The sequence below is a fragment of the Gossypium arboreum genome, chromosome 3, assembly GCF_025698485.1.
Source record: "Gossypium arboreum isolate Shixiya-1 chromosome 3, ASM2569848v2, whole genome shotgun sequence".
NCBI lineage: Eukaryota > Viridiplantae > Streptophyta > Magnoliopsida > Malvales > Malvaceae > Gossypium > Gossypium arboreum.
In genome coordinates this window covers 2442589-2460910 of record NC_069072.1, presented here as the reverse complement: position 1 = coordinate 2460910, position 18322 = coordinate 2442589, and the positions used below count along the sequence as shown (strand labels likewise).

At 30.8% G+C, this 18322-nt stretch overlaps 1 protein-coding gene across 2 annotated transcripts; it reads left to right on the top strand.

The window, feature by feature from the left end:
- Window positions 1–14113: 14113 nt before the first annotated feature.
- Window positions 14114–15624, top strand: LOC108475556 (cyclin-dependent kinase inhibitor 7-like). 2 transcript variants are annotated; one of them, XM_017777533.2, is made up of 4 exons: window positions 14114–14525; window positions 14742–14788; window positions 15047–15202; window positions 15347–15624. In XM_017777533.2, exons 1-4 carry the CDS (start codon window positions 14217–14219, stop codon window positions 15414–15416), a joined length of 582 nt encoding a protein of 193 aa, XP_017633022.1. In that variant the 5' UTR covers window positions 14114–14216; the 3' UTR covers window positions 15417–15624. The 2 variants fall into 2 exon arrangements, with proteins under 2 accessions (XP_017633022.1, XP_017633021.1); XM_017777532.2 differs by having other exon boundaries at window positions 14115–14525; window positions 14742–14794.
- The last annotated feature ends 2698 nt before the right edge of the window (window positions 15625–18322 follow it).

Below are 18322 nucleotides of genomic sequence, written 5' to 3'. Positions count from 1 at the left end.
ATGACACTTCTCACCATATAAATAGTGTCTCCATATTTTTAAAGCAAACACGATTGCAGCTAATTCCAAATCATGTGTAGGATAATTCTTCTCGTGCAGTTTTAGTTGCCGAGAAGCATATGCTACTACTTTACCTGACTGCATCAAAACACAACCCAAACCATTTAGAGATGCATCGCTGTATACCACAAATAGCACACCAGATTTTGGTTGAGTTAACACTGGTGCTTCTGTCAACATCTTCTTTAATTGATCAAAACTTTGCTGACATTTATCTGACCATACAAATTCAGTATTTTTTTGTAACAACCGGGTCAATGATAAAGCAATCATTGAAAAATCTCTGACAAATCGGTGATAATATCCTGCTAATACCAAGAAACTTCGTACTTCAGTGACATTCTTTGGAACTTTCCAATTCACCACTGCAGCTACTTTACTCGGATCAACACGAATTCCATCAGCTAACACAATATGACCCAAAAATGCAACCTCGTGAAGCCAAAACTCATATTTACTAAACTTTACATATAACTGTTTCTCTTGCAAAGTTTGTAACATTGTTTTCAAATACTGAGCATGCTCGGATTCCGTCTTTGAATAAATCAATATATCATCAATAAACTCAACCATGAATCTATCCAAATAGGGTTGGAAGATCTGATTCGTTAATTCCATAAATGCAGCAGGGGCATTGGTTAATCCAAATGGCATTACTAAAAATTCATAATGTCCATACCGGGTTCGAAAAATAGTCTTCAGCACATCGTACTCTTTTACTTTCAATTGATAATACCCGGATTGGAGGTTTATCTTTGAAAATATTGATGCACCTTTCAACTGATCAAATAAATCATCAATACGAGGCAAGGGATACTTATTCTTTACTGTTACTTTATTCAACTGCTTGTAATCAATACATAACTTCAAAGAACCATCTTTCTTCTTCACAAATAAAATAGGTGCTCCCCAAGGCGACATACTCGACTTGATGAATCCTTTATCTAACAACTCTTGTAACTGTGTCCTCAGCTCTTTTAATTCAGCTAGGGCCATTCTATACGGTGTCACTGAATTGGGAGTTATTCCTGGGATCACATCTATCACAAATTCTACTTCTCTATCAGATGGTAAACCTGGCAACTCCTCAGGAAACACATCTGGGAATTCATTAACTACCAACATCTATTCTAAATTTGAATTGGAACCCCGAGTATCAAGAATATAGGCCAAGAATGCCTCATTTCCTTTACGTAACAATCTCTGAGTAGAGAAAGCTGAAATAATACTAACAGTATCACCCAAATTTTCAGACCCAACGGAAATCATATCCCCTGTTTGATATTTCAAATTGATCTATTTTTCACGACAGTTCACTATTGCATCATGCTTCATTAACCAATCCATTCCCCAAATAATATCAAATTCTCGAAAGGGTAGCAACATCAAATCAGCAGGGAACTCACAACCCTTTATTCTCTGTGGACAATTACGACATATTAAATTAACTATCACACACTGGCCTAAGGGATTAGTAACTTGAACATTGAAATCAATAGGCTAAATAGATAAATTCTTTTCAGATGCTAACATGGAGCAAATATATGAATGTGTAGATCCAGGGTCTACCAATGCATACACAGTATCATCATAAAGATAGAAAATACTAGCAATTACGTCTGGAGCTGTCGCCTCTTCTCTCGATCGAATAGCGTAGGTGCGTACAGGTGTTCTAACATCTGATTGACTAGCTAATTATCTTATACCCGAATGAGTAGCCCCTATAGCATTACTTTGCCCCGAACGTTTATTTCATTGAGGAGTAACTTTCTGTTTCTCTTTCTGCTCTACTTCATCTCTTTGTAGTTGGGGATAATCTCGAATGAAATGATCAGTAGATCCACACCTATAACAAGCTCCTGTTTTGCTCCAACAGTCACCAAGGTGATTTCTTCCACAATACTGACACTTAGGTCGAGGGGCATTTTGAACACTGCTCATACTAGCTGTAAGTCTATCAAATGTCCTGGAATCAGATTGTCTTGATCTGCTCTTTCCCGATCTTTCCGGTACTGAAGTGGCCTGACTAAATTCTTCTCTGGATTTCTTCACCGGTAAAGTCGAAAATGACTTGGATGTATCTCTTTTAAATGATTCTTTGCTCTTTTTATCTCGTTGCATCTTTCGATTATACACTTCCTCAAGTTTCTGAGTACGATCTGATAAAACAACAAACTCTCGTATTTCATTACCTCATATCATCATTCAACCCTTCTTCAAATCTGATACACATTTCCCTCTCTGTAGGCACAATATCCCGGGCATATTTGCTAAGATAAACAAATTCTCTTTCATATTCAGCTACTGATTTACTTCCCTATCGTAGATCTAGAAATTCTCTCTTTTTCTTATCCAGATACTGTTTGCCCACATATTTCTTTTTGAACTCATTTTGAAAGAATTTCCACGTGATTTTCTCTACCGACACCACTGCCTCGATTGTTTCTCACCAATTGTATGCTTCTTCTTTCAGTAGTGACATAGCATATCTCAAATAATCATCTGGTGAACATGCCATTTCTTTAAAAATCCTCATCAAACTCTGTAACCAATATTCTGGTTTAACTGTATCATCATCTGATCTTCCCCGAAATTCTTCAGGTTCTAGTTTTCTGAGCTTTTCCAACGGAGTACGTTTACTAAATTCAATTGTCGGAGGAGGTGGAGGGGCAATCGGGGGCACTACAGGTGGTGCAGTAGGGGGAGGGGGTTGTCGAGCCGAGTTTCTTTCTTGCATTATTTCATTGTACCATTGATTCATAATTCCATAAATCATATTTTTAAGTTCCCGTTCCTTCATCAAAGAAATCGAAACTTCACTACTGGTCCCTTGTTTAGAAGTCTGTTCTCTACTATTTACTTCTTCATCATGTTCTGTACTTTCTAGTCTATCTGACATCTTTATAATCAAGAGTTATCTATAAAAATAACATGAGTTAGATCGGATCATATACATTACACTATCACAGATTTATATGGCATGTATTTCTAATCACTTTACACAACACGATCATTCCGAGAATTGGCTAAACTAAGCTTTGATACCACTAAATGTAACACCCCTAACCCGTATCCATCATCGGAATAGGGTTATGAGGCATTACCGAACTTATATATTAGCATTTGTACAAAACCAAGTCATAAATTTGCATTCCAAATCAAAACTTTTCAAATTTCACCATAAAGTCCCTAATATTGTCCTACGGGGCCCAATACATGCTTTGGAAGTGATTTGGAACTAAACCGGTAACTTTGGAAAACTTTAAAAAAAACTTCTTGAAGTTAGGGGCACATGCCCGTGTGGCCAGCCCGTGGGCAATTCTGACTTGCAATTTCTTAAGCATCAAAGGGGCACACGGCCTAGGCACACGCCCATATGGCTAGGCCTTGTTGTAAATTGATTTTTTACCATTTTAAAGCCATTTTCACACAATTTTGACACACGACCATGCTTGAAACTTGTGTTCTTCACACGACCAAGAGACACGGCCATGTCTTTTGCCCATGTACTATCCTGACTTCACATTTAAGGATGCAGGGGACACACGGTTATTTCACACTCCCGTGGGCTTACCGTGTGTCACACACAGCCTAGACACACACCCGTGTGTCTATCTATGTGGACTAAAATAGGCCGTTTTAGGCCACTTTTCTCAACCTTTCATCTATTACCTGCACTTAAACTCAATTTTATACAAATTACAACCAACCAATCAACCAATTTATGCCTATAATATGCATTTTATATTAACACACTACTACTTAACCATTAAACTAAGTTTCATACATATATGCCATCCCTTTTACATACTTTAACCATCTATAATTTTATCCAACCAAATACTTATACATGCCATATAAATCAAAAGATAATAACCCAAAACTACCAGAGAACGTCTGGATAGTGTGATTATTGATGATGATCCGATCCTTCGACTCCACGTTAATCTCCAAAATATGACAATCACATTCAAGTAAGCTTGTGAAAGCTTAGTAAGTTCATAGGCTTAGAACGTAAACTTACCAAATATGGTAAAGCATTCATATATTATCCAATTCACTAATTTCTCTTGTCATTCACAAGCCAAGTCAATTTCACTTAATATTATTCACACAAACTTCATTTTTTTAGGCCCATTTATCACTTACCATCTCTTTTCAAATTAAGAAACTATACGGAATTGAGTACTTCATCTTCACTTTGCTATAGTAAAACTATGGACTTGCACATGATCACGTTTCACTTTCCGAAGCCATGGCCCAGCCATGGTCTTACACGAGTCATATATCATACCGATGCCATATCCCGGATATGGTCTGACATGGGAGCACTTATCACTTTTCTCCGATGCCATAGCCCAACTATGGTCTTATACAGATCACTTATATCACTTTAATTCGAAGCCATAGCCCAGCTATGGTCTTATACGGATATCACTTATCACTTGTTTTCCGATGCCATATCCCAGCTATGGTCTTATATGGATATCACTTATCACTTGTTGCTATGGTCCAACCATGGTCCTTTTCTGTCAATTCATCGTTTGTCATTGGACAGAAGTACTCAATCCGATATTTCCTTCAATTTGATCATTTATTCAGTTTCATATTTTTTACATTATTCATGGTTTTATCATAATCATATAGTATAACTCATTATAAAATTCATAAGAATAACAATTATCACTAAAATTTAGCCACATGAACTTACTTGGGCTAATTCGCAATAGTTGTAGAAGTTCAAGAAAATTATTTGACTATTTTCTCATTTCCACGATTCACTTCAATTTCTTGATTTATAATTACAAAATCATTCATTAATTAGCATTCATTTCAATTTTATTTAATCTCACAATTTATACCGTTTAATTCTTGAAATTACACTTTTACCCCAAATTTCACAATTTTCACAATTTGTACCCTGACCAATTAACTCATCAATAGAACCTTTTCTTCTCAATTAACATTTTCCTTAGAAATTTTAAATTACTTCAAAACCATGAAATTTATAATTTCCTCATAAAACTCTAATTTCAAGCTCTTTTACAATTAGGTCCCTAAATATTCACTTTTTATATAATTTTTTCAATAAAAGCAGCATATAAACAAATTAAAGCTTTAATTCCATGCTAAATCATCATAAAATTCCAGTACTTATTCATGGAAACTTTCAAAATCAACCATGAAATAAAAAACTAATGAATTAGATGATAGGACCTAGTTGTAGCTGAAGAGGATGAAGAAAATTGAAGAAATCTCTAGATTTCCAATTACATCCCATTTTTTAACTATTCAATTTTTACTTCTTTTCCAATTTTACCCATTGTTCACACCTAATTTCAATATTTCCTGCACACACGTGCCGTCCAGCCCAATAATAGGTGTTTAATTGCCTATTTAGTCCTTCTTTAATTATTACTAGAGCTATTTAATCACATTTCACAATTTTATACTTAATTCAATTTAGTCTTTTTTACCCAATTGACTACGAAACCTTAAAATTTCTTGACAAAACTTTAATACTAACTTCCTAACACTCTATAAATATTTATAAAAATATTTATGGCTCAGTTTAATATTCCGAGGTCTGGATACCTCGTTTTCACTTTCAAATTATTTAGTATTTATTATAAAATACTATTCACTATTTCAATCATTTTCCTAACTTCACATCTAACTTATTTTCATTAAATTAATAATATTTTCTACTCATTTTTCAAATTTAGTGATCTCGAATTACTGTTCTAACACCACTGGAATTTGGGCCGTTACAAGTATCAATGAGTGCTTTTTTTTCCCAAGGTATTTATTGGAGTGAGTCCAGTAATTAATCTTCCGCATTCGATAGGCCTATTAAAAGGATAAATGCTAGCCACGAGTTTTAAAGCTGCTCCATTCCCAGGGCAAGGATTGAACCCTCAATCACTGGTTTTGAGTGCTTTTTTTTTAATCCCAATTTGATACCTTAGTTTAACTTAAATGTTCAACTAGATACCTACATTATTTTTTTAAAATTGATACTTGTATTTTTTTTTATCTCATATAAGTATCTAGGTTTGACTTCAATATTCCATTTGATACCGAGTTTTTTCTTTTGTCTCAATTAAATCTCTTTTTTTTATCAAAACACATATCAAATATTTATTAAACAACATGAGATTATTTAATTTAAGTATCGAGATAAAAAACTCAAATATTAAATTAAAATTAAAACTAAATATAAATACAAATTCTGTCTATTAATATAAAATATTAATCAAACTCAAGAAATAACAATAGAAACATTAATAAGACAAAACAAAAGGTAAAAGCAAAAGCTAACCAATCTTTTCAATCTGAAGAAAGCTTAATTTGCTTGATTTTTTTATGCACTAAAATTAAAAGATTCAATAATAAACCGACATTGCTAAAATTAGAAGCCAAGAAGGACTATTAACTGCATGAATAATAGGTCAAAATATCTAAACATTAGAAGCAAAAAAGTTATTCTAAGGGTGGTTTTAAATCAGCGGTGCGTTTACTTGTTGTTAGTATAAAAATAGTGGTGACAGTGAAATTAGATATTATAACGTAAAATAAAAAGAAAGTTAAACGCACCACACTGGAAATAAACGCTCATCCAAAATAGCCCTAAATAGGCAATCCTTTATAACTAGACAATGCATATTTTGTAAATTGTAAATAGATGAAATTGTTACTTTGTCACTCTATTTATCCGAGAGTTAATATATCATTTAATATTTGAGTTTTTTTTTAATGCTCAATTTGGTACCAGATCAATCATCATGTGGTCAAATAAATATTTGACATGTGTGCTTTAGTAAAAAAATACATAAGTACTTAATTGGGATAAAAAAAGTTTAGGTACAAAAAAAAGAGAGAGGGTAAATTATACCCAATATCACTAAACTATTAGTAAGTTTATGTTTTTGTCACTCAACTTTAAAAAGTTAAAAAATGGTCACTGAACTATTCGAAAGTTTTCATTTAAGTTATTGAACTATTCAAATTTTTTTATTTAAATCATTAGGCTGTTAAGTTTTTTTTTTTTTTAAGTTCAACTAGTGTGCTCCAAGTGACGATTAGATGATCAATATGGTGGATCATTACTCGTCAACAAGTAGAAGAGCATACCTTAGATCCAAGTTGATTAGACAACCAGCGCCAGAGATCGAATAAGAAAGCTGTTTGAATTTTGAACTGTAGAAGATAAAGGGAATGAGAGTTTTCGATTGGTTCAAGCAGTGAGAATAGAGAAGGCCATAAAACAACGACTTTAACAACTCAGTGACTTAAATGAAAAATTTCAAATAGTTTAGTGATCATTTTGTAACTTTTTTGAAATTGAGTGGCTAAAATATAAATTTACTAATAGTTTAGTAATCTTAGGTGTAGTTTACTTGAGGGTTAATATACCATTTGATACTTGAGTTTCTCTTTAATGTTCAATTTGGCACCCAGTCCAAATGACATCATGTGGTCAAATGAATATTTGACATATGTACTTCAGTAAAAAAAAATATAAATATTTAATTGGGATAAAAAAATAGGTATCAAATTAAAGATTAAAGCCAAACTTAGATACTCAATTGAGAAAAAAAAAACTCAGGTACCAATTTGAATATTGAAGTAAAACTTAGGTACCAAACTAAAAAAAACACTCAAGGACCAAATTAAACATTAAAATCAAACTTAAGTACTAAATAGTATAAAAAAATAATTCCAAATATGTAGCATTACAGAGATTAATATGTCCAAAGAAACTTTTTTCCCCACTTAACAAAAGCATTACATTCAATCTCATCCCTTTTAAGGACACCATATGTTAGCCACAAAAGTAGACTTTTTTCTTTTTCTTTTTTTTTTTTTCTCTTAAGGCCCTTTTAAGCTTTTTGGGTGGTTCTAACAGAAGACATTCTGGGAAAGATAAGGTTGTTGTAACATTTGAAAAAATTTGATCCGATTAATTTAAATTTAAATTCGATATAATCTGATCTTAAAATTTATCTGAACTTAAAATTGTTTAAATAAGAAAATTGAAATGTTCGATTTAAAAACTCAATTTTTAAACTTGAAATTACTCCAAGTCCAAAAATTTTAAAATCTAAATTAATTAAATTGAAATTAAATAGACCCAAAACCAGATCCAACTAATGGAATAATTTGCATTGGATACATATTTTTGTTGGAATAATTGGTAGGTGTAGTGCCATGTTCCAAATTGAATTTCATTTTCACTTTAGAAAATAAGATCATAAGAGACAATGTAAATCGTTGGAACGATGACACATTAATCAATCATAATTTATTTGCTTTTGCATTTGTCCTCCATGTTGGTATATAGATATAGTACAATAAGTGTTGTCGGTCACAGAATGTTACATTAAAATTAATTTTTTAAAAATAAATTCGAGGTTATAGTTAATTTTTTTAAATTAAGGATTTAGTTAAAAAATTAAAAATTTTGAGAAAATTAACATGGTTGTTGAAATCAGATCGAAGCGGTCAGTACACCGGTTTAGATCAAGGGAAAGAACTAGTTGACTTATAGATCAGGATACAAAATCGTTGAGCTGGTAGTTGAATTGGGTTTATAATTTTTTAATAATTTATTTTATTGAAACTAGACTGGTTGAACTAGAAACGAACGACTTAATTGGTTCAACCATCAATCCAATTCCGAAAACCATGAGATTTAATGAGAACTTTTAAATTTTTCAAAAATTTTGAAATGCTTAATGACAATTTCTCAATTTTTAAAGGCTGAAGCACTTTCTAGCTCCTATTACATTCTGTCATTGCATACATGTATTGAACACGAATATTTAAAAAAAAAAAAGAATACCCAAAATTACTTGGAACAATATATATTTTGTGGAAGGACTTCCGACTCCTTTAAAAGATATTTTCAAAGTGCCATCCTCCTAAAACCACTCAAATAGTAGCATAGTTGCCCACGAGTGCCCTATCAAAGGGTGAGCATTCGGTTTTTCGGCCTTCAATTATTTTTTTATTAAATCGATTTAACAGATCATAAACTACAAAAATAGATCTAATCAAATTAAAGCTCAAAAACTATCATAACTGAACCTAGGTTGATTGGTTAATCAGCTTTAGTTATTGAGCTTAAATAATATATATTTATTTTATAAATTATAAATATATTTTAAATAATTTAAAAATATATTAAAATAAGTCACTTCTTTTGTCAGGCTAGTTTGAAATTTTAAAAATTAATAACCGACCGAAATAATCAACAAAACCAAATTCATAATAAAAAAAACCGCCCAAACTGAATCCAGTTGAGTCAGTTTTCTTGGTTTAAACCGAAAATTTCTCTCTTTGACACAAATCTTACCGAACGTAAACATCCACATTTCCTTTGGTAGGTGGTCCATCCCAACAAAGTACTCTTGCTCTTCAGATAACCTCAAAGATTCTAGATGGGAAAAAATACAAGTAAATATTGATATGAAGAACTAGTTAGGGTTAGATGCTAGATATGCAGTAAGATCATAAATATATACATGTGGAGGTTTTCAAAGAAGGAATTGAAAACCTCACCAGCTGATTATTATTTAGCAGTGTGCAATGACAGTTTTTCAGTGCTTAAACTGAGAGTAGTATTTAGATATTTGGACCATTGCTGCAACTTCCCCAGTGCCCAACCCAAAAGACCTAATTTCACACAATCAATACATATATGTGTGTTTTTTATGTTCTTTATATAGGTGTGTATAAATATATATATAAAACCTACCCATCTGTGTCAACTGTGAGCCATGTCTGCATGTTTCTGAAATGAATGCATCAAATGTTTTTATCTACTAGGAATTTTCTTTTTCCATCTAACTTTGTCATTGCTTTAGAAAGTACAAAAATGGAGAAAAAAAGTAAAAAAAAAAAAGTTGTTACTAACCCATTCTCTTTTTTGTGTATATATGGTAAAAGTATTATAGAAGTAGAGAAATGATTGTATGAAATAGTGATGCCACGTCATCTGTATCCCTTTCTAATAGTTTTATGCCACATCAGGATTCTTATCCTGAATTTCAGGATTTTATCTTGAATTTTAGTATTTTAATTTGGATTTGATTTTTTTCAGGATAAAATCCTGAGATTCAGGATAAGAGTGCTGATGTGGCATAAAACTATTGGAAAAGGATACAGATGACGTGGCATCATTTTTTTCATACAATCCTTTCTCTATAGAAGTAATAAGAGTTCTAATTGGAGGTTGGGTGGTGGGTTTCGAAATGGGAAAATGTCGAGGTATTGACAATATTGGAAGGATTGAAATTAGCTTGGTCATGGGGTTTTCGAAAGGTAGAGATTGAAAGTGATAATGCTCTGCTAATTGACACCTTGGGCAATGGATTAGCAGCAGTCAGCAATATAGCCGAAGTTAGAATGATTCATGAATGGTTCTACAAGGGCTGGGAGGTGAAATGTCAACTTATTTAAAGTGATAGCAACAATGTTACTGATTTCTTAGCTAAAGAGGTAGCAGATAGAATGAATCAGTTGGTTGTTCTTGATGACCCGCCACAGAATGTGAGACACATATCGGAAGAGGATATCCAACATTCGTTATATACAGAAGCAAAATATGTTGAGGCTTGATAATTTTAGTTTATTGCTTATGCTTTATTTTCTAACCAAAAAAAAAAAATCTTTGTATTAGGAGTCAAATTGCATTTTGATCTCTTTACTCAAAAAATAAACAAATTAATCCTTGTATATTAGATGGAAAGAGCAAATTGATGACATGATTGACGAAATAACTAGACAATTATATATGGTGTGCCACGTATACCTCATGGTGATGTACAGGGACTAATTTTTTACAATAGAGAAATGAACAGAACTTTTAACAAAAAGACCAATTTCTCTTTGATTTAATGTACATTGATTGATTTGGTCATTTTTTAATAGAAAGAATACAATGTAATCCAACTCTTAATACACGAGTCTCTACAAAACTTTTACTATGTATATATATATAACTACAACTTGTAAACCAAGAAAGATTCACGAGTATTCAAAACTAATTGCATACTAAAAGCTAAGATTAACATAATCCAACCAAATTGAATTTTATTTTATATTTAATTTTGTTTACTGTGTAAAAATAAATATTTAATATTTAAAATACATAAAAAAATATTTTTTCCCAAAAGTTGCTATATAAAAGCTATTGATTTTTTATTTACTTAAAATTAATTTAAGAAAAATCACATCAAAACTTTATCAAATTTATGTTCAAAAGCAATAAAAGATATATCGTCAAATATAAAATTAAAACAAATCAAATTATTATGAACAGTTAAAAAAAAAAACTCGAACTCAACCTTACAAAACAAGGACATATCTTACCCTTTCAACTTTCGTTGTATATATTAAATAGATTTTTATTATATATTAGTACATATAATTTTTTAATATAAAAATATTTGCCTTTTATTTTTATAGCTGGTTTTTATTTTCTCCAATCGTGGCTTGACGGTAAAGGGAATCTCTCAAAGCTCTCAATGATGAATTATGTTGATAAAGGTAGCCGCAAAGTGTTCAACTATGATGAAAAGGGTCATCGACTTTAGAAACATTGCCTTTTGAAGTTGAAACTTTGTGGACCTTAATTAATTTGGTCCCTCATTTGCTTTTATCTTGAAATTTCATATTAAGCACATTGCATATTGCATCCTTTGAAACTCTTGTTTCAACAATATATCCAATCAAAATTTATTATGAAAGATGGTTCATGATTGTCTTCATTCATATACTATTTTAAAAGTATCTAAAATCTGTCGATTGAGTCTTAACTCAATTGGTATGGGTATTACTGTCAATGTAGGAGAACTTGGGGTAGTTCTAAGCATTGTGTCAAAAAGAGTAAATATAATCAGAACTTATAAAAAGATTATTCAAAATAAAAAGTGTCCACTCAAGACTATACTTGAAGTGCTGAGGATCCAAACTTAGAGTTTAAACTTTCGACAGAATTGGAAAACAAAATTCTCGTAGAGGACAATACATGACGTGTTGTGAGTCTATATATTTAAGAAGAGGGGGGGATTAAGGTCAGATTTGAATTCTAAACTTAGTGTTAATCAAGACTTCATATTAATTAGAAGTTTGAAGTTTTTTGCTAATAAACCAATAGCTTTATTGACACACAATGTGTGCGCAGCTTTTTTTCAAGGTTCATGACCATCTCTTTCAACAATGACAACTTGAGTGTTTAAACTTAAGAATACAATGTGTTTTATCATTACACTCATGAATGAATTTAAAATGAGCAAGTAGAGACCTTAACACCCACAAATGAAAAAATTATTTTTTTAATCCTTAAAGAAGAGATAAACATCTAAGCCAATATAAATATTGATATTCAAACTAAAATTTTTATTAAAATGTGACTTTTTTTTAAATAATCTCATTATAATCTCTGACCATATCTGTTTTTTTTGACATAATAACTAAAATTATCCATAGCTCTTCCCCAATTCATAAATAAGAGAATAATGCGCTTCAGTGCACTTGAATCTACATTCTTTAACTAAATTAAGACTCAATCGACAAACGTCATATCTTTTTAATATTTAATTTTTTTAAACCTTGGATATTTATCTTGCATTTATTTTCCTACATTAATCCATCTGTTACAATCCTTAAATAACATCTGACCAATAACAACTCTAATAACTCAAAGGCATTATTTTTACAGTACAAAGATCCCATTTTTTTTATTAGAATTCATTTCTATATGCATGTTTAGCGAAAGTTAATAAATTTAGAGTTATTGCATGTGTTAAAAATTTCATCTACCCATCATGTATTTCTTAAGGTGGTATCTTCATTATTATTATTATTTTCCAGAATACAATATATATCAGTTATACATTTATGGTGGCAATAACTATCAAAGATTATAGAGGTTTAAAGTACAATAAGTCCTTAAACAGAAGGGAATAATTAGGTCTATTATTGCTTAAAGTATTGGTAACATTCATATGCCATATCCATTCACATGTTATGCCTATTGCTAAAATTTTATGTTATATCTATCATCCGTACATTGCATTTATCTGTTTGTCTTAATACGATAATCTATACTTACGAGGAAGAGATGTTAGTAAGTCGGTTGAGCTCTAGAGAATGCGAAAGTAATAAGAGAATGAGGCATGGTACATCAAGAATGACTGATGACGCCCTTTATATAAGACCATCTGGATCCAAGAAAAAGGGGATCTCTCTCTTTCTCTCTCAACTATCACTCACTCTCTTCCCGTGTATTAACTCGCCAAAGAACCCGAACTCACTATCTTCTATGGATCTGTACTCGTTAGATGAACCGTAACAAACCACCATAACCCCATCCCTTTTCTCGTTTACTAACCTATCAAGGAACCCAAACTTACTATTTGCTATAATTCTTGGCTCATCGGATGAACCATCACAAACCGCGACAACCTCGTCTTTATAGAAACACCTTGAATTGTTATATATATATATATATATATATATATTTATATATAAAAGATTGCATGAGCTATCATAAAATCTCATTTCGGTTTTTGACTCATACTCAAGGTCACAAGGGTTTCAAATAAATTCCAAGTCAAGTCGAATTCTATTTAAAAACACAAGCACTTCAAACATTATTTTTTCTATCCACAAATTAAAATTAGAAATTCACTGAAGTATAATAATATTTTTCATTATTAGTGAAAATTTTAAATATAATCTAAATTTAAAACTATGATAAATTTTATTTATTTTATAAAATTAGAAAAAAATACCAGCAATTTCAAAAAAAAAAATTATATCATGCTTCAAGTTTTTTAGATGTAGCCACCAACCAGCCAGAGGGAGTTGACGTGACGGCAGACCAAAGACGGTAACGGCGTTATTCTTATTCCAGGTCGATCACGGTGTCACATATAACGGAGTTTAGAAACCACGTATACATTTTACACACAAAGTACCAAAACAAGGGAAAAAAACAAATCTCCACCATCCAAGATATCAACGGTTGCAAATAAACCATTTCATCACTCGATCGATCGCTTTTTTGTTTATAAACACTCTCTTCTCCATCGAAAAAAGCAAAATAAAATAAAATAAAATAAAATTGTCACACACGAATAAAAAAAATGGGCGATTGTATGAGAAGCTATAAACGAAGTGTAGAAAGAGCGGAAATGGAAGCTTCGAAAAAAAGGTTATTGTTATCGAAGAGAAGAAAATCCGTTGTTTCTATAGAATTACAGGAACTGGCGTTAGCTTCACCGGCGGACGTTGAGTTGGACAACGCTATAACTGCTGCTTCTGCTACTTCCGACGTAGTATTCGCCGGTGAAAAGTGTTGCAGACTTAGCTCCGACGAGTTTTCTTTTTCTAGTTGTTTTAGCAATGGCTGCTGTGATGTTGTCGAGGATAGCTTGAGATTCGTAGATCTAAAGGTGAAGTTTGAATTTCTGTTTCAGTTTTTTTTTTTTTTTTCCTTCTGTGCTTTTATGTTTCTCCAGTTTGGTTGCTGAGAAATGAAGAAAAATACACATAGAAAGGAAATCACGGAACGGTTCGTCAAAAGATTTGCCGTTTCATATGAGGTTTAATTGATCGTTTTTTTTAAATTAATTTACCTTATCGTAGCTCATGAATGTTATTTTTTGCAGGCCAAGAGTTTCGAAACTGAAATCTCGACGTGCATCAACGTCAACAGGTTCAGGTTAATTTTCACTAATTCCTTCATTAATGACTATCTCTTCTTCTTCTTTTTTTCATTTATTTCTAGTTCTATCTTTCAAATTTTCAAAAATTCAAAAAGCTGAATCGTTTCTCTTTTAACTCACCCTTTTAAGCGAGCTCAGTGTACACTCACACTATCCTTCATATTTAAAAAAAAAAAAAAACTGACTCGTTTCCTTAACTCAACGTTTTATAAATTATAACCCTCATTTGCATTTTTCACCTTTTTCAGTCAAAAAACAACTCCATTAACCGAAGAGGAAATGAAATCGCCGGAGATAAAAACGCCACCTTCACCTGCAAAGCAGCCGAAAACGCCTTCACAAGAGGAGATCAACGAGTTTTTCACAGTAGCTGAAAACTACGAGCAAAAACGATTCATGGAAAAGTGAGTATTGTTTCCATTTCCTTGGTGCGTAGGATAAGCATTGTCACCGCAATGTCGCAATTTAGCATTCATAGAATCAGAAAAAAATCCCAGTCTCTAACTAACTAACTAACAAACAAAGTTTTTTTCTTTTTATTTTTGCAGGTACAACTATGATATTGTCAAGGATATGCCAGTCGACGGTCGATACCAGTGGGTTCGGTTAAAGCCCTGAAAGACAGAAGAAGAGAGATGCTAGAGTTACATAAGGTAGCACGGATTTTTGCGTTAGTCACTTAATTTGTACAGTTAAGAAGCTAGCCTTTTTTTTTTTTTTTTTAACTTTTGGGTAAAACAATAGTAAAAAAGTTTTAATTATGTCCATAGTGCTCATATACTTTCGACTTTTACTTTTAATTTTATAAATTTAATCTTTTTATTTATCTTATTTATAATTTAGTTACCGATTGAGTTTTAACTTAGTTGATATTAGTATTGTTGCTAGGGATACATTTTAATAAATTCTATTAAGTTACATAATTAATAAGTTAATAACCTTTTTGGGAAGAGTAGCCTGAACTCGAATATGGACGGAAAAAAAATAAAAATATAAAGAATTAATAAATTTTAAATTTATTAATAATAAATATAATTAAAATGACATATTATTGTTTATTAAGAGTGTATGAACTTATACGATGTTAATGTATCAAATATAAATATATTAATGCATGAAATTCTTTGAATCAAAAGTAAAAAGTAAAATGACTAAAATTTAAAATTTATACGAAAATCAAATACAAAATTAGACAAGTAAATCCTATTAAAAAAACGTAAATTCTAAGAGTTATTTTTCAATGAGAGTAGTAATCTATATAGTTGGGGAAAAATACTTAATTTTGATCACTATTTAATTTCTTTTTGAAAGGCTTAATTTTATAGATAAGAGTGCATAGATAAGTGCAATATATATGTTTATGCATAATTAAATGATAAAAATTACAACAAATGTTTTAAGATTTTTAATTGTAGATAAATTTTAATTTTAACTATCGATAATTTAATTTATATTATAATTTTAGAAAATTCAACTAGAAATAAAGGTCTTTCTTTCTTTTGTGGAGTAATAAGAATACTTTAAGAGTATTTATTTAAAAACCTTGCGTGCGTCATTTTCTTGTGGCATATTTTGATTTTTAGTTATTTTTTCGTTTTAAGTTACTTTTGTTTTATTTTTTTGGTATAGTTAAACTAACTTAAAGGATTCGAAACTAAAAAATTATCTAAAATTGTATGAATTGTGAAACTAAAAATACATAATATATTCACTAAGAACCAAAAAGAACTTACACATTTTAATCTACTTTTCGAAAATTACTTGTTTTGATATTCATTCATATTACGATGCCAGCTTACTAATGGGGACCATTTAAGAAGGATAAGGGGCATCATGTGTAAGAATGGAAAACAGAAAGTGTCATTTCTTTTTGAGATTTTAACTTTTATGCCCTAATCCTTTTGGTTAAGTGTCAGTTGTACACAACATGACTAAAAACACTTGTCAATCATTACTAGTTTTTCAGTACACAAATATAACATTTCGTTTAGAATTTGTGGTCTTCTCGCTTAATAATATCATTTTCAGAATTAAAATTTGTATTCTTTTTTTAAAGTTAGAGTTTCAGCGAGGCTTTGGTGTCCATAAGTTACTTAAATTCAATTAAAAAAATTTGAAACTCGATTCAATAATTATGTTGACAGGCTTGAGCTATTGATCAAGTTGAATTCGAGTTTTGTAATATTTGACTCAAATGACTCACGAGCCTTATCAAATATTCTATATTTTATATTTTTATATTATTAAATTGTGTTATTACCCTTAATATATATTATTAACCCTTTATCTAATTATCAAGTCGAGCTTGTGCTTGAGTACAAAAATTAGTAAACGAGCTTAATTAAGCTTGAGCTCAAATAGCTTGATCATGTTTCGAACCAAACTTAAATTTATAAATAAATATTTGATCAATCTCAAGCTAAGTATCAAATTCCAATTAAAGACAAAATCATTTGAAGCTAAATTTTAATTTTAATTTTAATTTATTTATAATTATTTTTATAACGTAAAAAAATTTATATTTTAAATTGTTGGAAAGAACTTTAAAATGCTAAGAGAAACAATAAATCAAACTAATTTATTCGGTTTTGGATCAAAATTTTTAAAACCAGATTATTGTGTGTTAATTGAAAATTCTCTAGAATCAATTCGAGCTAAACTGTTATCTTCTTCATTGAATAATAGGGAGCTTAATGTCCTTTTTCTTAAATAAAGAACCGGCACCCAGTTCACTAATTCGTCAGTCCAATCGATTTAATTAAATAAATCTTTAAAAAATATTGGTTCAACCATCTCATATATATTGATTCTTAGATCAACCAATCTAATATCTCTCCAGACCAATATCTTTATACAGAAAAAACTTATACTCTATTTAAAATTTTAATCCAACTTAACTTCAAGCTTAATCGAGACCTAATATAATTATCATCAAACATTGAAAGTAAGAGAAAAGATTTTCCCATCCCTTTTTGTAAAATTGGAATATAGACAAAATAAAATAATAGATACCAACAAGTGGTTAGGTGCAATGGTAAGGTATATTGTATTCTTAAGAGAATAACGGAAATTTAAATACTAAAAACAACATCATTAAGAGAGACAGATACGAAACTTAAATATAGACTATTTTATAATTAAAAAAATAGATGAGGAAAACACGTTTTTGTTAAGAGCATAAGGATAACAAGAAAAGGGGAAAGAAAGAGTGTATAATTGGTTCATTTCATCATTGCTATTTGCAGATGCTGTTGAGAAAAAATATTCCCTTTTGGCCTATGCATGGCCACAAATTTTTTATTTTTTTATTTTTTAATTCTTCATGCATTTGCGACAGCAGAAAGGTACTACTGCCTACTGCTCATCGTTAGGAAAAAAAAGTAAAAATTTATTCGATGTGGGATTTGTGAGGGAGAGATGATTGAATGGCAATGCCAAAAGTGGTGATATCACCCAAATCACCTGATTTTATAAGGAAAAAAAATAAAGTGAAAAAGCAAAATTTCGGGTTTTTTATTAAAAAA

Coding starts and splice junctions, on each gene's coding strand:
- LOC108475556 (XM_017777532.2), top strand. CDS start 14,217: ATGGGCGATTGTATGAGAAGCTATAAACGAAGTGTAGAAAGAGCGGAA. Junction 14,526..14,741: donor TGAGATTCGTAGATCTAAAG/GTGAAGTTTGAA, acceptor TATTTTTTGCAG/GCCAAGAGTTTCGAAACTGA. Junction 15,203..15,346: donor CAAAAACGATTCATGGAAAA/GTGAGTATTGTT, acceptor TTATTTTTGCAG/GTACAACTATGATATTGTCA.